The 24,013-nt window shown below is 43.2% G+C and overlaps 1 protein-coding gene across 1 annotated transcript in view; it reads left to right on the plus strand.

The window, feature by feature from the left end:
• LOC107188919 (hemicentin-2) overlaps positions 1 to 24,013 on the plus strand; it is a 242,200-nt gene that overhangs the window by 81,660 nt on the left and 136,527 nt on the right. The window contains exons 4-5 of the mRNA XM_015577317.1: positions 2,699 to 3,044; positions 3,880 to 4,115. Coding sequence (XP_015432803.1) covers positions 2,699 to 3,044; positions 3,880 to 4,115 — 582 coding nt within the window. The remainder of the gene's footprint in view (positions 1 to 2,698; positions 3,045 to 3,879; positions 4,116 to 24,013) is intronic.

Raw genomic sequence — 24,013 nt, forward strand, 5'->3', positions numbered from 1 at the left:
ACAGCACCGTTCTACAGACCACCGTTCCACGAGAACACGAGGAAGGTGTATTTAAACGGGTGCTCGGTCTGTTCGAATGAACGATCTCGGGATCGTTTGGAAATGTTAGTTGGTTGTTCGAAGGGAAGAATGTGACGGTGATATTAAGCGCCTTTTTCTGTGGATTTGGAGGGAATTCTACTAGGTAGAACGTCGATTATCAGGTGGGTTGTTAAACGAAAATCGATTGTTGGAGAGATCGATAATTGGAAGGACTTTATCGGATGTTCAGAGGATATCGTGAATAGAATGCTGATGCTGTTAGTTTATAGTAATTACTAATTTAACTCATTATTTATCAGTTGGTATTCAATGGGTTCAGTAGATCCACCGATCTACGTGATATTTAATTATACAGAATTTATCTTTACAACAAAAGAAATCATAAATACAGAATTTTGCCTGGAATTTCTAAATTGAAGCTGTCTGATAGGTCTTATGACAGTTCCAAAGGATTCGTTAGCTCCGAATGGCGAAGAGTTTTAATCGAAATACGTCTGTCCGCGAAAATAATCAATTTCAACGCGCTACTCGGATCAATTCTCGTTTATCCCCCTATCCTCTCCTGCGCCATAGAACCTAACGAACGGTTCAGTCCCAATAACGTGTTCCCGGTTATACATTTCCATGAGCGGGATTGGGGGGGGGGGGTTAGGATTTCCCAATTAACGCGTCCGTTTGTTAACCCCATCGATCCCCCGCGTAGAAACTAGATCCATTGGATTGCCAGTTAATCTGCTATTGTGAGGAAGTCGAGCGTGGCCGCGTCGTTCCGCGAACGTTCGGAAAGTCTGATAGTTCGCCGATGACTCGGCCAACGAGCGAGCTCGCTCGCGGGGACCTGTCGCTGCGGACGCGCTCGAACGGCCAAGCGCGAACGCGCCGCTTTCGCTTTCCGTCACGATGACGTATTCAGATACAGATCGCAGGTCTGTTGACATCCATTGATCATGACATGAATAATGAATGGACACACCGGCTGAATAATGCATGCATCAACGTCGAACAACATCCACTCGATGGATGTATAACTAGTTGGGTGTACCAACGGCGAACGTTGATGAACACGGGTCGTTTCGACGCTGAACGATATCGCGATCGTGTCATAAGTACCCGGGGTCTCTTCTACCAGCGTTGTTTTTGGGCCACCGGTTCACACGGGATCGAATTACTTCGCGAAAGTGGGCTATCTCGTTGCTCTTTGGAAGGAGAATAGAGAATTCATTAACGATTGTGGTTGTTACCTGAAGTCTCACAGATGTTACATGTAGAATTGTTTCGTTGGTAAGAAGAAAGTTTGATTTTTTAGTTCGAAAATATTACTCGAGCAGGTACTATATCAACGTGGCTCTTGGAACAGTTTCTTAGAATAGCCTTGACATCCTACCAGTCAGATTTGTATTATTTATAAATACAATTTTAAAATAATTTTTTATGTGGTTCTTGAAATCAAAGATGTATGACTTGCGTATGGTTTCGAAGTTATAAACAAAGTGAAAATATTTCGTTTCTATGCGGATCAGTAGTCTGCACCAATTTGTCAAGTAACACCGTGAAAGACGCGAGTCGCCAGTCATGTAATTTAACAGATGAGGATCTTAGTTATATCGTGCAACACTGTTATTCATGTTGATGATCGATTCACGTGTAAACAAGACGAAGCGCAGGAGATGATAATTATTTGTTGCGAACAAGGTAGCGATCGTCGGAGAGGAACGTTTCGGTATTGTGAAGTTTCTGTGCCGGCGTCATTTGTTGAACGGTAAACATTATCTTCTTCCTCGGTTTATGGAGTCTGTGATAAGAGGATGGGCAGAGACGGGTCGACAGGGTGCCGTAGTTTCGCTAGGTAGTTATAGCCATTTGCGGTCCATCGAAGTCATAATTAGTTTTCCTCGTACAGCCCCGGTCGACCGAACCTGATAGACAGTTTTCGGTAAAATCGACCAACCGTTGGAAATACCATTTAGACAAGAAGAGACGCTGCTTGTGAGAAGCATCGTCGTTCTTACAGTCTCCTCAAAGTCTCGGCTTTAAATCATACAGACCTAAACTCGTTCTCTTGTCAACTATAACAATAAAATACAGAAAATATATCCCATTAATGGTAACCTTGATTACCTTAAAATCTCGAAAAATATAACCTTGAAAAAATATTTCTTCGTAGAAATATTTACTCATTTCACCCTTGTGCATTGTTCAACAAACTATTATATTACTATTGGTTATAATATATGTAAGCTACACGATGTCAAATTTACACTAGAACTACCAAACCCAACAATATAACGGATTTTATGATAAACTGTATTATACTAAATTGTACTATATATTATGTACATTACTATACTATACAATTTATGTTAGTCTTAATATACTTACAAATTTCTGTAACGAAAAATCTAATTAAGACTCAAATATTTGCTTCGAGTCAATTTGTCTGGAACAGTACCGTAAGAGTCACAAAGGAACGATTTCTTCTACCTATATTTTTTTGTGTAACAGTAAAAAATAGCGAGGATATTGGAGATTTTCAAGTTCTGTGAGACACTCTGTATACAGACGAGTCCAAGCGCGTATATTTCAAAGTGGAGCGAGAGGTCTCCATTGAACATCGGAACGTTGACAACGGAGTGACAAATGTCTCGTTTTGTTCCAGGATCGGTAAACGAGGCCGGTGTGTTCACCCTTCGAGGCAGACAGGAGGGTGGCCGACGTGCTAGAAGAACCACGACAAGCACCACGAGCACAACGCCGTCGTCCAGCTCGACGTTGATTTCTCTGTCCGACGACGTGGCGCAGCCCGCGGCCCTTTTAGCCCCCGAAGAGGACTTATGGTCTACCAGCTCCTCCGCTACAACCAATGCTCCAGCGGTCTCCTTAGATACAGCTGCCGCCGCCCCGTCAAAGCCACCGTCGGAGCTGGTGGTGAAACCTCACAGCAAGATCATACTACCGTGCGAGCTGGAAGGAAATTACTCGAGGCTGCTGCTGCCCGGGGCCAGGTAATTTAGGGTTATTGACAAATAGAAACGTACATGAACGGATCTTGGAAGATTCATTACGACTTCGTTCCTTACACGCGTCCACTACGAACCTCCGTCTACTACATACGTTGAAAATACATCGACCGCTTCACCTTTTCATTCGAGAAGAGGGTGTACGATTTCCTTGAAAGTGGAGTCCTTTCAGTGCTCGAACCAAGTGAATTGAGAAAGTTTCATTCATTTCGTTTTTTTTTTTTTTTTTTTTTTTTTTTGAGAGCTAGAAACCGATTAATACGGATATTTCGAATAGGGGTAGAGTAATTTTAGATACTTTAATTGCTCTGATTATAATAATGAATTGGATCGTTTTGAAATTTACCGGGAAGAACGACTATTAATTGTGATCTAACCTTGATTTATAAAGATTCATGATAACCGATAGAAAGGGGTTTAAAAGTTCGTCTATAACAGAGAATCAGATTCATTGCATTAATCCCGTCCCTTACGATTTTCGTTTACGACTGCGGTGTCTGGAATTACTTTACTGTCAAAAATTTCTCGGGAACAAAAGGATATCTGTCCTTATTGCAAGGGTGCCTTTACCCTAAAAGTCAAATATTAACGTTTAAGTACTCGCATCCCGCTTTGTGCAAAATTACTCGAATATCTTGTAAGAATATACAGGTTTATTAAATTTATTTTAAAATCGTCACTACGTCTCTGACTCGATGTTATAAGGCAAGGGGTTAGAATGATTCGATGACAAAGTTGACATGAAATTGACAATAATCACGCGTTGTAGGCATGGTTCTAGGCGAATTAATTCACTAATTGGCACGAACTCCGTTGCTAGGAGCTACAGAATACGGCCTGCAACATGGCTTCACGAGGGAAGTCCGGTGGATATGATTACAATCAACACGAGAACGGAGATGAGTGGAACTGGACACAGATATATCGGCGATTCTATCACAGCGGCGTTGCATATAGACAACGTTAGATTGGAAGACGACGGTATATGGGGTTGTACATTAGAGAACGACCAGGGGAAGATTCTCGCCGGCAAACCTGTGAAGCTCGTTGTTCTCGGTAAGTCATTGTGCCATTATTACCTAATACCAATTAAACCCTTTAATTGACCCACGCTATTGTTCACGAGCCACTGGACACTTAAGTTAGTAAACGTGGATTTAGGTTGAATTGATATTATGAAATGATATGAATCATTTATTATCCGAGTAAAGATGTTAGTGTAATTTCCATCGGTACGATATATATGTACTATTCTGTGGAAAATTAACAATAGAATCTCCTCTCGCAGAGACCTCCCGCATACAATTCCCAGGAAAAATTGTGGTTCCACGGTGTCAGAAACAAATCCGCGATCCCTGGAAAAAATTCTACCATGTCGGTCTATCTTCTCCATCAATTGTCTCGTCGTCCATTCGCAGGGCACGTCCACCGCAACGTTTCCACGCGAAATTCAAGGAGACAACCGGTGCGGGGAATTAAATATCGCGTAACATACGTGCCGGTCGGATGAGTCGCGGAAACACGGCTGACAAATAAAAGGTTTCGCCGGTGAAAAGAGCGGCCGCGGACGGCCGGGGGTAGGTCTAGCTCTCGAATGAAAATAAAAGACTCTGGCTCCCTGTTCCCACGTGGGACGGGAGATATTAAAAACAAAAATGGTCCACGGACAGGGGTGGGGGAAGGAGGGGAACGCCGCTGTAGCTGGTGGGTTCATTTGGTACATACGTGATTCCAGCGAGCCGCGGCAAAAGAGGGTTGAAGTGCGTCACGCGGGCCGGCCCCCGATTGTTTCGCTCCGCGGTCCCATTGTTCCGACGTGTACGTACGTTTCGCCGCGGAGACAACCGCGGCCAGAAAACCGCAGTGGTGGTGGCGGCTAACACGTCCGTCAACGCCCCCCTCCACCCTCTCGGGGGTGGCAAAAAAGGATGGAAGGTGAGTGGCGGCGGTGGGGATAGGAGGCGCGGAAAAAAACAATATTTACGCCAGATGCATATTCATGCAGGCGCGATGCTCTCGTGCCGGTCCAAGTGACGCGGATTAATATGCATAAAATTCTTGCATTACGCGGGATTCAGGGCTACGGCGCCCTTTCACGCCGCTCTGACTAATTTCACGTGTACATCGTCGGTGGTGTTCCTCCGAGGAATCGCGTTCTACATTGAGCTTTGTTCGAGGAACGTGTCGTATTATCGTTTGATAGATTTTTTTTTTCTAGGTGTATTGGACATGGATTGGAAATGGAGGGTTATTTTTTTGAGATTGCAGAATTAACGGGAGACGTAGAAAGATTGGGGAAATTTTATTCCACTAAAGGGTAACGATTACTATTGTATAAAGGGTTACTACAAATGTTTGGTCTTTTGAATAATAGTTTACGTAGTGTTCTACTTTTCTCTATTGAAATTAGGTTTTGTATTTCATTCGAGCCTCGAATGTAATTTCATCATTCCTGATTCTCGTGTTAGTTTGGCATGTTGAATTTACCCTGTGAAAGTGTCCCACATTTGTATTAACTAGGGAGTTACAGGGAGTTAACAAGAAGATATATAGGGAATGTCGTCTTAATTTTGACGAATGACATTTCTACCAGAGTTCAATTTTCGTCAGGAATCATGCTAGATAAATATTACCACAAGATTCGCGATAACAAGCACTGCACACAATTGAGAATCACCGGTTCATTGTTCTTCGAAGATACCTCCAGTTCTCGTCCTTTATGCGGCTCGAGAAGGATCGCCAGGCAACAGAGGGGTGGATACGTCCTCCTGCGTCTGATGGGGATAGATTTGCTTAGCGCCCTCGGAGTCCCCGGCAGGGTATCCGCGTGCAAGAAAAACGTCAAGAATAATGCACGTTTTATGCGGCCACCTCGGGCCCGAATTCTCCCGTATTTCATTCGACAAATAGAGAGAAACCGGTGTCGTGGGTCGGGCAATCCGACTCTTCTCTCGTCCGACGGTCTTCGAACCATAACTGCTCGCGCGCGCGTGTACGCTACGGAGAGGAAATTCGTTTAACCCCGCTCGATAACACACCACCCCTCTTGTTTTCACAATCCTCGCGTCGATTAAGTGGCTGAATTGCGAAGAGAAACGAACGTTTCGCGCTCCTGGACGACCTAGCTTCTTGCCCTCGGTTTCCCTCTCCGGTTCGCTTGCTCCTCGATCTCGTTTCTTTTCACCGTCCGCGTTCGCGCGCACCTGCTTGGGCACCACCTTTCTCTTCCCCACACGCGTGTTCGATACTCCATCTCTGTTCGTCCCCCTCCGAAATTCAATTTACTGGCTTGTTCTCGGACCCAGGACAGTCGGATAAGGATGAAGCTAGCGTGTGGCTCTCGTGTTGCGGGGAACGTCTGATCGTGACAATGAGGGTCAGACTATTGACGCTTAATAGTAGTTGCAGCAATCGCAATCTTTCGATCTGCTTGACTCTTCTTTTAATTTCTTTCGACGTTTTTCTTCCTCCTTCCTGGCCCCACTCACCGTCTCGACGACGGTCCATATAAGGCTGACGAGACTAGCGTACGGGGTACAGAGAGAAATCTTTTTGTCCGACCCCGAACACGGGGGGCATTCCACTGTCTGACCAATATCGGGGCCGTTCTCCTTTATCAGACCACACTACGATACCATTGCTCGGCCTGTCGGTGAAGCTCCATCGTTGTCGTGAACCACGGCCGAACGAAATTCGTGGCATTCCGGTTTCCTTTTCTCTCCGTTCACCCACCGATACAACCCGCCTATCCGATACCCGTTGCTCCACCGACGCGCAATATTGTCTCCCGATACCGTTCGATTTTCTAAGGTTTGCATGATAATGGCCTGATTCATGTAGCCATCGACCGAATCGTGCTTTATAACTTTCGAGACTTCTTGGCCGTCGTTTCCCCTGTCTCGAGTGCGGAGAGAGGCTTCTTTTGTGAAATTTCGCCGAGCGGAATTGACGGGAATAAAACGCCGATCGGCCGGATGACGAGTCCCCGGCAGGAAATACGGTCTTATTAGGTTCTTCGCGGGATTTTGCGTTTCAGTTTTCTTTTATCGTTGTGCTGCGTTGGGTTTTATTCGAATCGTTTCGGTAATATTTTACTCGCCGAAGGAAATTAATTGATTGTTACATTAACCGAGGAATATTGTTTCTACTGTTTTTTGTAAGTTTGGTATTTCTTTGCACTTAAACCTTTTTCATGAATAGCCTGTATATTGCTCTATAAATGTCGTCGGACGTGAGTGCTGAACGTTGTACGACATTAATGGCGGAGTGGACGGTTTCCTGGAAAAATTGTATATTTCCTTCCGGTTTCATTTTCTCAGATCTCCTGCGCTCTTAACGCGCGGTCCCGGCATACAGAGTGGACATTAAATACTGAAATTACGGGAGTAATTTGTAAAAATTACATATTGCAATTTAAAGTATAATATGGACTCCTTTTGAAGTCACTAGAGTCAGAATTCTCATGAAATTCTCGCAAATCCAGTTATCTAGAATCGCCTGAAGTCGTAATAGTATTGTAAAAAAAATCTTAAAGGTACTGTTAACGCAGGATTTTTTAAATTGAAAATTGTGAATTATGTCTAGAAAAATATATCTGTATATAAGAGAAGTCCTGACTGACTCAGCAACACTCAGTTCTTACTATTTAACGTAGAAATCTTTGCATCCACCAAAGAAGGGGTGAAAAGGGGTAAAATGTATTTTCTGCGAATCTTTACTATCTCTTAGTCCCGATGAGATATCCTACTCCTTTTCTTTAAAATGCTACTTATTCAAACGCTTGGGAAGCAACTTCAGGATTTTTGTGAAACTTCATCTTCAGGGTGCGAAAAGATGTTCGAATACACAGGGATGAATATAATATATATCCATTTTTCTTTTTTAATTCCTTCTTTTACAATTCAATTTCAAAATTTTCTTTGAGAAATAATTTTTCCAAATTCTCGATATCCACGCGAGCGAAGCCGCGGAGAAAAACTAATATAATATATATTAGCGATTTCTTAAAAAAATTAATTGTAATTTTAGTACAAAAGTCGACCGAATTGTGAAAAACCGCCCAATCTGGTAGCCCTGTTCGAGGTACACATACCTATTGTAATTATCCAACAATTTTTCCACGAAGATCTACATCTCCACGGTCTCCAAACGTTAATTATAAATAATCCCTCCTCCATAATGCATCAACCGTTCACCAGAACGACACCGCAATACCATCTCCGCGAGCTCCATAAGCGCAACAACGCGAACTCGACGCGCAAATTACCGTCGTAAACCTTAATCCTGAATCTATATTTTCCGAGCATTATGAAACACGTGGCATCTTCTTATCGCCACGGCAACAGACTATAATTAGCACGGTCATATAACGAGAGAAACCCAGCGGGATGCGAATCTAAAGAAAGAAAACGCTGATTATTATTATACCTGGTCCGTAGCTAAACGAAAACCTGACGGATAGACCTGGACGGTCGGATAACAACAATTCTACACGACCCCCTTTTGGAACGAATTAATTAAAGATGCACGTCGGCGTAGCTCGTTAATGAACTTAACAATTCGTAGCCGGCGCGGATGTGTTCATTGTTTCGTCGTTTACAAGTTTATTGCGTCGCGTGGCGGTGGCGCGAGCAGCCCATTTAGCTTTCCCTTCTCCGTGGCGAATTTAATTAGGCGACCCCCGGGGCTTTCGGTCGCAACCACCCTCCCCCCTTCGGTACCCGTCGCCTCGACGCCTGCGTATTTCGAAAGATAAAAGTATTGTTTAGTCGTAAACCGAGCAAGAACTTCTTTTTGTTCGCCACGCGGCGACGACGACGGCGGCGGTTGGATACCTCGTGCGTTACTGGGACAAAAGGAAAAGTTTGCCGCGGCAAGGGCCCGGGCTTGTTCATTGTTTCCACCGTTGTCACTACTCGAGAACGGAAGCCGCGGAAGTACCGGAACATGGAGTGTGGGAGGGATGGAGGGGAGAACAGCCCAGTGTCACCGAGACGTTTACACGGGGTATTTATAACGGACCGGGTAGAAGTATAATAACCGTCGTTCTTTTCGTTCGTCGAATTCGCGCGAGTGGTTGATTCGCAAACGTGTGCAGTGTCTATCGTGAGTGCTCGATTACTTGTGGTGTTTATTGGTCACGGAGGAAGACTGTCGCTGGAGAAGTCGCTGAAAGGTCTGTAGTTTGTTACTTTTTTTGTTTTTTTTCTTTAACATATTGTTCTGGACTTCTGTGCAATTGACTGTAGAGTCACAAGTGTTCGGATAAAAATATTGTCGGATAATAGAATAATCATTTTTCGAAAACTAAACTTCTTGAAAATTGACAGTTTGTTTCAATATTTATGGATCCCATATTTTCTCAGCTGCTAAATTTCAGAAATTCTTCAACTTAAATCACTACTAGAATCCAATTAAAATGAGTAATAATCTTTCATTATTACATATTTGCAACAGGAGAGAAAGCATCTGTTGCTGGAAGACATTCTGTTCAGGTAACAGAACGTTCGCATAGTAGAACGTTAAAATATTAGGCTATTCGAATAATGGCTGTTCGGATACGAGAGGCTCTACTGTGATTCGCAAGACTTCTCGGGCAATTGTGCAGCGAGCGTGTACTGTTATACCGAGAATTTTACCGGGGACAATTTATATTCGAGTTTTCGCGGATGCACGCGTCTGACGGGAGATAAATTGAGCATAAACGGTGTCTATGGTGGCACGAATATACACAGCGGTTAACCTTAATATATCGTCTTGTTCGCGGCGTCTTTGGCATACCTATTCTGGGATCGTACACGCACTTAGACAATCGTCGTTCCGGACCAGTGGGACAAGGGCATTAATGCAGGTGGTGTAAATTAGCGCATCAAAGCCCAGTACTATACTACCACGTCCGCCAGTGATTATTGATGCGAGCCAACCATTGGCCACTAACTACCCATTGATTAGCTGAAGGTTTCCGCGTAATTAATGGAACATTCTCCGGCAGCAATGCCCTCGATCGATCGATCGGAATCGGTTGTCTTTCCTGGCTTTCGAGATTTCCGATATTCACTTGTTGAACTTTAACACTCGACGCTTCTATCCCGTTTATTTCAGCTTATTCGATCGTGTAACGTTGACGTTCACTTTTTTCCCTTTTTCTATTCGACTCGCCGTCCTCGATCGTATAAGTAATTCTCAGCCTCTTCTATTGCGAGTACGCCGCGTACAGCACTCTGTCCGATTAACTTTCAACCCGATAAGGAATTTATTCTTCTTTTTTCCCACACTCTGGCATCGACTTACTTCGACATTCATTATGAATGTCATTACAAAGTTCGATTCGACAGTTTTTATCTTATTCTGATCTGAGTAAGTGACTCTTAACGAATGAATTCACTTTTTCCTTGGTTCTAGCTTTTGTAAAAATACCTGAAAATATGCAATTCCATAAATATCTTGCTATCAGTTGGTGATAGAAATGTTCTTGGGTATTAAGAGAATTACGCCTCATAGTGAATTTAGTAATACTTAATGGTTTTACCAATCAATAAGATAAAAGGGAAACTATTGTTGTAACATATTTCGTATAAATCGACCCATCTCACACCAGTCAATTGAACAGATCAAATGTCAATTATTACACGAAATAACACCCAAAGAGTAGGGACCCAACGACCGACAGCCATTTCAAAAGGAAATCAGTATCACCCTGTACGATCACCCAGGCTAACCACACGCAGTAATTCAATTCTACCGAGTCAGTGACGACCACAAGGGTCGCGAAATACTAAATATCCCTGCAAACGAGACGAGGGTATTCCGACGGATATATTTTCAGCGGTCACCGTCCAACGATCTATGCCTCGGTGTCAACGTGAACGGATACTTGAACGAATACGCAACGCGATCAATGACGCCAGTCTACCACTCAGTTCTTGGTTGTTAACGAACGGATTCTGTTTGCGCAGCTTATACACGTAGTCAACGAACAAAAAGGAAAAAAAATACAAAAAAAGCAGCGAATTTAACGATCGAGTTTGATCTCGAATACGGTTACAGTTTTGCCCCCGTGTCCCTCTGTTCTCCGGTAACTTGATTTCGTAGGTGATTTGCAGAGACCAGCCAGCCCAGGCCAGCGTTTCGGGTTTTCCACCCATCGCACTATGCGCTGTCCCTTTAAACGGACTCGGTCAGGGGGCGGGTAATAATTTTCCGTTTAATTTCGCTGCATCAATAAGCCGCCCCTCGACATTGAATTTAACCCGGCGTTTCGTTTATCAAGCACGCGATTACGCTTGTTCGCTGGACCTCGTTTGTCATGCGGACGCTACTGGAAACGATTATCGATAGTGCGCGCGACGGCGGCGGTTATTTTTAGCCGGGACGGGTATTATATTATGCCTGGAAAATGCGTGGGCGAGTGTAGAGAGACTACATACACGATGTTTCCATCGATCTTGTCCGGTACGAACGCAACGGTGACTCGAGCAATTACAGCATACGAAAAAATCGTCAATTTCGAAATAGCAGTGAATTTGGAATTTCGTGAATTTGATTAGCAGTGTAGTGATCAGGATGATGAACGTACGTATGGCTGCACGTCGAACCTTGCTGGTTTAATTACGAGTAATAACAATATTTGGATTATCGGAAATTCAGTTTTCCTTCGTGTTTCAATCACAGAACGGTGAATATCGAGGAGAAAATGATATTGAGAAAGTGTCGGGAACGTGAAATATGATCGTGCAGAATCATGTTATCGATAAAGTGACCACATGTTATAATAAATTGAAAGGAGAGAATTTCAGTCATTACATTTGTAAATTCACTGTTCGATTTTTAGAGCAAAATTCTACTAATGGATATCAAATAGAATCATTGCTTCTTTTGAGAAGTTAGCATAAGCACAACAGTGTTATGATTCCTCACGAAAAATTCTAAACGGTAGCAAAGCGTATCTCCCAGTGTGTAGTCGATCGTGACAGCCATTATTAGGAACATCGTTTCCTCCTGATGAATCGGCCCCTCCACCTCCTTCTCCCGTTGAAAAAGAATCTAGCGCAAAGTTAATTATCGCGATGAGGCGGATCTCGGGGGTTGGAGTGCTCGCCGATGTATACTCGATGCTCGTCGGGGAGAAGAAATTCCTCTTTTGAAAAGTCGTCTACTGCTACCTGTTACCGTCTCGGCCTCGCTCTTTCAAGTTGCCTCTTATTCGTTTCGAAGCCTCTCACCGCGCCGATCCCGTTCTCTGTCTGGAACGAACGAGCAAGTGAGCGGGCGCGCACACCCTTTACGTAGACACGTACCACGCTGCCGAACACCGCGAGAGAACACGAGTGGCGAGTCAATAACCCCGAGCTTCCGGTCGACGGGTACACTCGAAAGGCTGTCATTCGAACCGACAACTCTCCTCGGTCGACGACGTTATCGTTACCCTGTGCATTTAGCCAACGACAACGATACAGGTTTGCCGAAGAAAGTGCACTTCCGTCACGTCGACCGGATGAACGACGTGACGTGACTCTGTCGGATGTTAACTATGCGCGGTTCTATGGACATTTAACCTGTTAACGCTCTTTGCTCGAAAGCATTCGAAGCACACCGTTAAGATTTAAAGTTATGGTTAATCAAAATTGATTTTTATTGTTTCAATATTTTCTTGTCTGTATATAATAATTGTTTACTACTTAAATTTTTAATTCTTGAAGGTTTTAGTACGGTTGAAATCGGAGTTTGATTTCAAGGTCGCGCTGGGCTGCAGTGCACTTTCAAATTGAGCTGCTGTAGTGGTATTTTCGCGTTACATTGGTCAATTGTGGAAAAATTCATCGCCGTTTGATGAATAATGGTAAAATTGGTATGTGATCTCAAAATTACATTGGGCAGTGGAGGGTTAATTCGTATGAGACGTAGTTGGTGTAAGAATTTTTTAATGTTATTTATGGTACAAATAGAATGACAAATGTAAAGAAGGATTCATCGTGGCACAAACAATAGTCTTGTAGGAGGGTAGAGTGGGGGAATATATTTATAAGAATATGTTCAGGGATTTTATTCTAAGGAAAGTTTTGAATTTGGGGTCTGGTGATATCCAACCTTCACCAGAGGAGGGTTGATAGATGTAACTTGAGAAACTAATATCAGCACACTGGAATAATAGAAAAAGTTAATTTAAACCGGGAGCTTGTCTGATCTTGTTTCCGAATTGCAGCCACTTTTTACGACGCGTGCATGGAAGTTAGGTTTCGAAAAATTGGCCAAGGTGATTAAATCGAAGTTAATTACAAACTTTGGGCGATGATAAAAAGCTCTTGAAAATCGATATCGAGAATAACTAGAGTCTTGCGTTGGGAAATCTCGAATATTTATGTTTCCGTACAGATGGAGTTTTGAAAAAAAAACGATTCTGTAGAATTCTTGTACGGTGTTTAATCTGATAGTCGTAGACTTTCACATTTTTCTTCTTTTTTAATCTGAAGGATACAGTATAGTTACTCACAGAAGTATCCGCGAACTGTAAGTTTTAATCTGTTATGCATAAATTAACTTACATAGTTATTACTAATATAAATTACAATTGTTAATCCCGACATTAACAACAATTTTTTACATGAAACATATAACATGTATAATGAACAGTTCTGTAGACATGTCTGTCCATATAATCCATGATCCATGAATTTTTGAACACCCGGCACATCGCTTGTAAAATTCAGCATCGAAGTGAACTTGCAATATGGTACACGGCAAAGTTCGCCGAAGATTTCCTCAAAGGTCGTAAGAATATACTGTAAATAATTAAGGCGCGATCGCTTGGCATATAGTCGCGCGTAGAAATCCCGATTGAAAGTGGGATCTCGTTTTATTAAGTTCCTTGATCAGCAAACCGTCCGGAAGATAGTCGATGGTTTCTAATCTCGGCGGCTGATATTGTACGGCAGTTAATTAACTGCTCTCACGCTGCATATCCTTTAATGTAGCCCCGGCACACGATCAGAATCCCAATACACCGACCATTGTTCTGTTTTCTGGCCCGTGAGGAACGCCATAATTAGTTGATTATCACCAGTCAGTCGTTTCATTGCTTGTTCAGTTGCCGTGCAAACAGGGTCGGAACAATCTCTGGTGTTCTAGGCGATTTAATGACGAGAAGCGAGCTCTCTCACGTTGCTCGCGATTATAACTCGTCCTTATTCTCCAAGGGACTCCTGTCCATTTAGGCGAATTATACGTTTTCGAGAGCCCGTTCTGTTCGTAGATGGATTTATTTCATTTCAATCATTTACAGACGTACCTAAAATTCATGCTTGATAACGTTTGACCAGTTTGGATAATCTCTCTTCGGAAATAATGTTTCATATTCCATGAGATGATTAACCTTTGTCGGTTTTTACGATTTTTAAATTATACATGAACTCCTGTAATAGTAGTATTAATGTTCAATTGATCATCTTTAATAGGATTAAGTACACAAAATATATTTTGCGTACCTATTTGATCTTTCACCCGTTCGCTACATCTGTTCAAGGAAAAAGTCGTTTACAATAGTCCAAGTATTAAATTTTCATTGAACAGATATGTGACGCTGTAGTAGATAAATTAGGTTCACATTCAGTTGGTGATGTTTCACAGATAAAGAACGCAATCCTCTAATAAAGTCACAATTTCCTGATTCTGTAAACCCAGCATCATCATAAAAATCTTAAATAACTAATCGACCACTAGAAAATAAAAAAAAGTCCCTCTTTCACTTTCCGCAATCACTGAGTAAAACGAATATTCTCTACGACCATCGCTATTTCTCCCAAGAAATCTCATCTCTACTCTCCTTGTTTCCATTTCTGAGCCCGCTCGCGCGCGCGGTTATGTTAATTCGAATTTATTTTTATCGCGGGAGAGGTGTTCATAAAGGAACATCAGTGGTTTCGCGTTTCCACGTTCAATTTTAAAGAGGCAGGATAGAAGAATCCACTCAGCCGGTGGGAGTGGTCGAGCTGGTCGAATATCTGGCGAGCCACAGCCAAACGACAAACTTCTACAACGCTGATGGTCGGGTGCGCTGCGATGATGTCCGTTTTATACAGGCGATTCTGTATAATGAAGCACGCCAATTTCCTCTCCTACACGTTCCCGGATATCAGAGGAGCTTTCCTTTCGCGGGTTGAAAGAAGCGTCCACAGTATCAGGTTCATTTTTTTTCTCTCCAACATGGGTTGCCCGTTCCCGACGAGAAAGACGGATAGGTCGACGGTGGATCATCTCGAGTGGGGCCTCGTGGACTGAAGAGGGACTAGGGTGAATAGGAAATGCGGTTTCGTAATGGTTACTCCCTCGTCGAAAATCGTGAAACGTATAAGGTGTTCTCGAGCTGGATCAGGGGAGCAATCTTATTCGTGGCGATTCCGCCTCGTACGGTCTCGATGTTGTGCACCAATTGGGCTGTAAAGAAGAATTTGCTTGGTCTCTTGGCGGAGATAGTTCTGTAGAACACACGGGTAGATGCGCTGGATTCTATTGGCTTTTGTATGTTTCTATTACGAGTCGCAAATATAGGGGAGCGTCGATAGGTTGGAAGGTCTGTAACACTGATAGTTTAGTGGGATCAACATGGTTGTGCAGTAGACGGTTCATTCAAAAGGCTATACACTTCTAAAATGTTCTTGGTGATCACAAAGCTCGAGTGGAAAATCAATCAAATCGAGAAAGACTTCTTGTGATCATAGATTTTGGGAGTATATAGTCGTTCTAAATGCTACCAAGGGATAACTTACACTTGCTTCCACGAGAGATATAGAATATTTATGCATACATCGGAAAGTGTATTCTTTTATGCATTGCACTGGCAAGAGAACATGCCCAGATATGAAATAAGTTTTGAAACAATAATGGTTGTGAGTTATAGAACGCGATCAAAAATAAATGTCATTGTCCTGGAAAATTTGGTATCGGCAAGAAAAATAGTGTCAATGTCAGTCATAAACAGTTCTTAAAATGGATACCTATAAATACGTTTCTTGTTATGATTTTTTTTACCTTTTCGGTCTTTTTGAATACATATGAATAACAGAACTTGTCCCTTAAGTTCGGAAAATGCATTTGGACCCTTTGTAGGAGTTTTTTGTTTACTTTCCAGTAAATTCACTTGTATGTATCCAGAAAACGTAAAAAGTAACAAAATTTTAAAAAGAATTATATACATTTTCAGAGCTACATCTGACGGACTTTGACGTCACTTCTCCAGCCGATATTGAATTTCCCTCTGGAGTCATACAACTTTCAACCATGATTTTTCTAAAACTGATTTCACATCTGGGTAAATTCCTTTGTGAGCGTTCCGTGAAAGCCTCAAAAAATGCATCGTTGTTAATTGGAACAGTCTTTTCAGGAAATTACAACCCAGTCATTCTCACTACCTTATATATTCGTATTATACTCTTTTTTAATTCCCATTATACGCCGTTTACTTCAGCGAAATATTCAGTGTACACAACCGTTCCACCGACTAATCCGATTCCACACACTGTAACCACATCGAGCGTGAAATCTCCGCGGCACGGTTATACCGAGCGAATCAAGGTTTGTTAACACGTATCACAGCCCGGCTATAAAATACCGTTTCAGGTCGAAGAATAACGCGCCGTCTAAATGGAAACCGTCGGGGGCAACATCCACGGCGAAATGGGATACGGCGAGAAGGGGGCCGAGACTTGCCTACATAATAACTTCTCCGGGTACCGACGCGGGTCGGGCCGAATCGAAACGCGGAAAAAGGCTACGTGTACGTTCCTTTCGTATTTCGCTCACACGCTCGACGGATGATCGAGGGTGTTTCGAAGGAGAAAAAAAAACAGCCGCGGCCGTGTAAACGGCCAATAGGATTCAGGAGTTTTCTCCCTGTTATCCATTCTTCTTCGTTGGTCTCTACTTGGCCGACGAGTGCCTACCCCCTTGGTAAATCCAACCCTCTAGTCACCCCCCCCCCTCCCTCATCGAGTAATTTTATTAAATTCATTAGCCGTGCTCCATCAAAACCGCAGGCTCTTCTCTCTTACCTGACGAAACTTAGATGTTCGGGGGAATGGGGGGGTAAAAACAGCCCTCCGTTGAGTAAAGTTCTGATTAAAAGTTATGAACGGTACCCCATCACCGGTCGTGCGCACTTTATTTACGGGGGCCCGGTGTAATTGGATTTCATTTTGTCCGGTAGAGGTAAGTTGAATTCCTCCCTTTCGGCGGCGTTGATCGAGCGGAAAGTCTCATTTGTCGGCTGATCTAATTAAACATTGTCAATCAGTCGCGAAAAAAAAATTGAAAATTAATTAACCGAACGAGGAGTGGGTCGTGTTCTTTATCTTCTTGGGAAAAGTTTGGAACGATGGGGAATGTTCGACACGTGATTACACGTGCATCTTGCGGAAGAAGAAGTCGTTTCTATAATAGACAATACGCGTTACTTATACGCTAATTATAAGTTACTTAATCCAATCACTACTGTCATACACATATTGTTTATCAAAGGCACAAATTGCTCAAACCTGACAAATTACAGCAGTAATCCAAACTAGTCAATGGTCCAAATTCAGCAATCTTCCCCTATATGATCAACGGTTGTATACTTCCGAAAAATGCGGAAGTATCGATTTCTCACACCATAAATATACCAAGTTCTTACACTCCCCTAAAAAGAGTCATCGCTGGATTCTGAACAATGGACGAAAGGGAAAAGAAGAATCGTGATGGAGGAAGGTCTCGTATGGTTCGCGGATCGGTCGTTATCAACGGGGGACCGGTGTGTCAATTTTTCAACGGTTTATAAAGCGTCTCCCCGTCGCGCGACGGTTCGAGCCGTTCTGTATTTATCACCGGCTCTCGATCTATCGCTCACCGCTGGCAAATCTCTTCGGGAGCGATCTTATTGATGAAGCACGAGCTGCACGACGCCCGGAGAAATTGACAATCGACCGCGGTGGCGGCCCCGGGGCCGGCGAATCAGGACACGGAGGGACAGGATGAAGGACGACCAGGTGATTTATATCATAATCCCGCGGATCGGTGTGTCTTCTTTCGTGCGGCTGGCCCGGCCCCGTCTCCGGCGACCGCTTGAAAATTAACACACCGCTGCGGAGACGTACGACGCTTCCATTATCGGACGATATTATTTGCTTGCGTCCCGATTTCCTGGTCAGTTGATTCGGCGGTCGCTACCCCGAAACGTGATTTATCGCAACCGTCGATTGGATTTTGTACCGCCGCGTTGTTACATCGATCGGGTTACGATTGTAAAGTTACGTACATTTTTCTCTTCCGAAAGTATGTTATTCTATCGTTTGTGGGTAAATTCAGCTGTGGCTCGGTGACTTTTATTTGAAATAATTTGTAAATTTAACTACTTAGCCATTCGTTACGTTAAATTTTTTTGTCATTATGTCAATTTAATACTGGCGAAATTAGGTTGGGAAAATGAGGGATGGGTGAGGGTTACATGCCGGATATGGAGTGAACACTTGATTGCTAAGGAATTAGAAGCTCGAGAATAAGATTTTTCTATGAAGAAAATAAGTGTAACTAAATAGAGAGTAATTTCTGTGAAAGGTTCAAGAGTAATGATTATATAATTTTCGATCATAAAATCCTTAAATCGTTAAATTACAGCTCCCAACCAAGGATCACCAACTATACCCCATTATTCACTTCCAATCGTTTCTCGAGAGCCTGCCTCTTCTATCCGTGTTTTCTTCTTTGCGTGCTTTACGTTGACGCTCGTTTTATTGCGTGTACGTGAGAGATTAGCGGATTAGCCGCGTGCAAAGCATCGCTGATCAAAGTTTACTGCAACATCGTTGAATGCAGCCGTTCCCTCTGGGAGTTGGGGGGGGGGGCGGAAGAGACTTCATCTGTACTCCACCCGAGGGTACTCGCGCAATAACCGTGTCTTTTGTGAGGGGGTGCGAATCTCCGTTGTTTGATGCCACGGCGATGAGCCCCACCTCCCTCTGGGTCTCTTTGTCTACGCTTCTTTTCTTTTCCCGTCGGATGTTTCGAGCTGGATGAAACGGAATTATTCCGATGCCGACGTCGCCGCATATGCGGGCAAAGTGCACTCGACAAAGCTTCCTGTTATCGACGGGAACTGATTAATCCAATCGCGGATACGTCTCTTTAACACGGGGACAGTGAACTCTATCCAGGAGTTCATCGAGAGATGCTTACCGGCTCACAGAGACTATTCTGTGATATTGTTCGTAGATATTCTTTTCTTAACACTGTGACTATCACCCAGATGTGGGTGATGAAGTTATGTTAGTCCCAAATTGGAACTTAGAATTTTTGGTAAAACATCAATTAAGCCAAATGCGATTTATGCCTATGTAATTCAGGAAGATTGAAAGAGCAACTGTCGCGAGAAGTAATGTCTTGTTTTACTACAAATGTTGGTTTGACGTTGTCGGAATTTTTATAGGCGTTCGTTTGGTAGTTAACGTGTTAATAGGGAAGTTATATTCTGTTGTCGCGAGTAATATATTGATTGGGAGATCTTTTTGTAGGTTGCCAAGTTTTTAGGGTAGTATCAGAAGTTGTGGAAAGAGACTGTAGAAAATGTAGTTCCATTGTTCCGAAGGGTTATATTCAAAAGGAATTATCTGTGATAAGTGATTGAACTGAAATCTATTTATTAACGATCGTGTTAACGTTAGAAACTTGAGTTTTTGAATAATATTGAGGATTTTGAGAGATATGTATTTTTAAAAAATAACTAAGTACTTTGTCTTGTAAATGATACCATACGAACGAAATTAATTAATCAGATAAATTTCTGGATGGAATTTTCGCTACTAGAGGAATAACAGAAAATTTTTCACCTTTTCCCTTATTTTACCAACCAAAGAAAAATTCCGAATCTCATTCGCTTGTTTCGGAAACACGATCAAAAGGAAAAATAATAATTCCTCGTTTTCGTTTCGTGGACGAGTCGGTAGCCGGGGCACGGTGGTACGCGACTCACGTATTTGGCGCTGGGATAAACTCGGACCATCAACGGCACACAGAGAAAGAGAGAGGGAGAGAGACTGAGTGAGCCGAGTGGTAAAGGAAAACCATTTCACGCCCGACTTGCCAGGATTCTCCCCCGGCGAGAATAGTCGATCGTTTCGCGTCTCGTTAGCATCTCATCCATCGCTCGTGTCTGGCTGCCTTACCTGGCTGCATGTTTGCTTGTCGTGCTTCGCCTGTCGGTAGCTGCGGGCTGAAATTTCGTCGTGTTGTGCCCCATCCCGCGCCCTTTCCCTTCTAGCCACCTGGGAATCCGAGATTTCCTATAGGAAACGTTCGGCTGCGCGCGCGCTCGCACGGGCAAAAAGGGAAACCGCGGATTTTTCGACGGATTCTCGTTTCGTATGCGAATTCCAGAACGTGAGGACTTGAATAAGTCATTTCGCGGGGTGCATCGATGCGTGAGGGGTCGTTTGCATTCGAGTTTTGGACAACCGACAGCTGCGTGAGATCGTGGGTTGACGATTAACCCTCGAAAGACGAAGATTTTTTATGATCCTATGGACATTTCTTTTAATCATATTTTATAACTAAAATATTTAAATAGACTAGTTTTTTTTCTTCATATTGTTTGATATGAAGAACTTCTAACTTAAATTGGAATTAAAAGTTGATGACTTAAATTGAGCTTTTGGAAACTTCGGTGCAAACGGTCCCAGGTATCGTCGTCTGAGTGTTAACATAGGGGCAAGTGCATAGTGACTGCACATAGCCACATAAGTAAATCTAGAACCGTATTACGTTAGACAACCGAAATAAGGCTTGTGCAGAACCAGTCAAAGTGAATAGAGACCCGTGTGGTCAGACAAATAGAAAAGCAACCCTCACTAGTGGGACAAGTAGAATGAGTACTGTATCAAGACAGACGTAAATCCCGAAGCCATTATATTTAAGTACTTAAATGCGGAATCGAGACTACATTCTGAGTACGCAAATTATTAGAAAAATGAATGTTTACTTAAAATATACCTATTATTACACTTCATACTTTGCAACCTATAACCTTCCGAGCGCAGGCCACAGTAAATCCTTAATAAATCTCCATCCCCACTACTGCTTCTAATTTTTATCGGTTGTTGGAAAAAATACAAAGGCCATCTAACGAGACTCTAGGATATAGTATCCCTTTATGACAACTGTTCTAAAGCAGTTTCCAGCTTCGAGCATTAATCGAAGATTGACTGTACACGGATTCTCTTCCAAACCTGCACTTTTTCTCATCTTCATTCTACCAACTAAATTACCTTCGAAACTCCAACAGACACAAAACAGCCGCCACCGCGAAGAAGCATCCATGTATATACCAACAAGCGTATTCTCCCTTTTCGCGCACTAGTGAATTCGTGTCAGCGGCTACCGAATAAGTCATTTCGTCGGGTGCATCGATGCGTGACGTTGCAGTGTACGTTTCGCGGCACGACTTTCAGGGAGGAGGCGACACCTCTCCCTTAGGTCGTAGGTCTACATCGGAGGGGCGAAAGGGGTGGTTGGTTGGTGCACGGTCATTGTGCGAGTTGCCGAACATTTCGCGGAATTACGTTTCGCCGGCGGGTCGTTTAATCAGCGGCGTTGCCCCACGGTTTTCCGGAACGGCGAAAACGGAGACACGCCGCTCCGGTTCGAGCTTGCGGGCGAGCGGCGCGGATTAATTTCAAAACGCGTGGGCCAGAGGATTTATCGTTTTTCGAGCAATCCCTCCTCGGCCGGCCTCCAGCGAGGGAGAACTAGCTTGGGAAGATTTAACGTCTCCCTGGGAAAACTTCGAATTCGTTTTCGCGCGTTAATTTGCACGCGGGGGGATAATTTAATGCTTAGTTTAAGCACGGGACCAGGGACTCAACTGCGCGAGCGTACTAGTCTGAAGAATTTCGTGAGTTGGTTTTTTATCGTTACCAACCTGGAGAGTTATCCTTCGCCTATGTGACCCTCAGACAATCTCTGCTTTATATAAGAAGTAACATTTCTTTTGCGCGCGCGCGCGCGCGTCCTCGCTGCGCATTTGCATTTTAAGAGAATCCCCTCGCCTCCACGACTGGAACCCTTGAAAAATTTAAACCTGTCCGGATAGACGTCGAGTGAGCCAGCCCGCTGGGCGCGTTCCCTGTAATTTCTGGGTATTCGTGATGAAATATCGACGCTGGAGAGTATCTTGCCACCCCCGGAGTCTTTTGCAGAGAGGGGCGAGGGGGGACGACCACTCGTCACTGTCGATAGTTTCGCGGGCTAGAAACGGGCTCGCGTCAGATCTTTTTCCTGGTTGTTTACTATTTCCCGTTCCTCGAGCTGTGTTTAACGACGCAGATTTGTCGTACGGGTGACACCGCGTATACGACGGGGGGTGGTTTTGTGACGTGACTCCCGGAGTCGTGAAATATCTTTGGATCGTTCTTTTAAAGCTGTAACGGTGTCGTTGTCGTTGGATTATCGCGACTGTATGAATTGCGTGTATTTGTCACGTTATTTGCGGGCTGTCTGATCATTCGCCGACTTAATCTACTTGATACGCTTTTTGTCCTTTTTAAGTAGCGGTTTTAGCTGTTAAACTGCGAACCACTTGGAAGTAGGACACTCGCTGTTTACATGAGAAATTTAGTATACAAAAGCCTTATTATTTATTATACAGCCAGTTGTTTTACATTCCATGTAAGAAAATATCGAATTAGATTAGCATCTCTTTAAATAACCACTGAATAAACATAAAATATTCCAGAAACATTCATGAAGTTCCTTGGGTCGCACCTGACCAGCTATGGTTCAATCAGCTTTGCCAATTATCTTCATTCACGAACGTCTAATTAAACGTATGTGTTATTGAGGATGGTTGAAGATATTCCAATTCGCGAACGACAGTGGTAGGTTCATTGCGGTGCGACAAAATTATCGTTTATTTACTACCAAATTACAAACCGTACGAAACTACAAGGGCACGTATACACAGATTTAATTACGGTTTCGTATCCACTGCAATCAAATGTACAGGATAACAGAATAGGACGGAATGCAACCAGACCGTCGACCAGTGGTGTAGATCGAAATATATAGACACCGAAAAGTAGATTACACATATGTACGTGGTCAAATATGCGGGAAGTAGAATAGCTGGGTACACGTTCGGGCGCCGGGAAAGTAAAATAGGTTGGTGTATGGTCAGACATTCAGAAAGTAGAGCAGGTCAGTATTTGGACGGTAAGTAGCGTGGGTCGAAACGGAGCCAGGCAGTTGGTAAACAGAATATGTTGGTGAAGTAGTTCGGGCGTTGTGCGTGGTTACTCGGCCCATTATCAGACACTGGTGGCACTGTTTCACCGTAAACCCTGATGAAGACAAATAACGTATCTTTGGTACAACACGTGAATCAACGCTAATTTATACGTTAATTTTTCTTGGTGGAAAAAGAAGGTAACGGAAATGTGTCAAATCCTTTCTAAATTAAAGTTTCCTGTTTAACACAGAGAGATTCATGATTTGAACTGGAAAATTGAAACTGGACCCAAGGACAAATATATTCACCATGTTAAGGGTTCTAATAGGATCGAAATAAGAAGACCTAAATAAACTTTCTGAAAGATTTTACTATACTAAATTCTAGATAATCGGATATTCACACATAAACCCAGTCTCCATAAAACCCAAGAAATTCATCGAATAGTTAATTTTCAAAATAAATGTTTGTTATTGTGAGCGTTACAGACATTCGGTGCATCCGTACAATACTGTCGAGTGATGTAATTCGAGATTGCAAGGAAGTATGTTCAGCTTCGCGAAAAGGAAAAAAAAAATTATTACCTCCGTCTAGTTTTTCTTCAGAGCAACCGCTTTTTCGGCATGGGCACCTGTTGCTCCTTTGTTACACACTGTGAAATGCAACGAGGTATTCTTTTCGGTGGCGAACAGCGGAGTCAAACATCGAGTAT

The sequence above is a fragment of the Dufourea novaeangliae genome, unplaced genomic scaffold (genome assembly GCF_001272555.1).
Source record: "Dufourea novaeangliae isolate 0120121106 unplaced genomic scaffold, ASM127255v1 scaffold125, whole genome shotgun sequence".
Lineage (NCBI taxonomy): Eukaryota > Metazoa > Arthropoda > Insecta > Hymenoptera > Halictidae > Dufourea > Dufourea novaeangliae.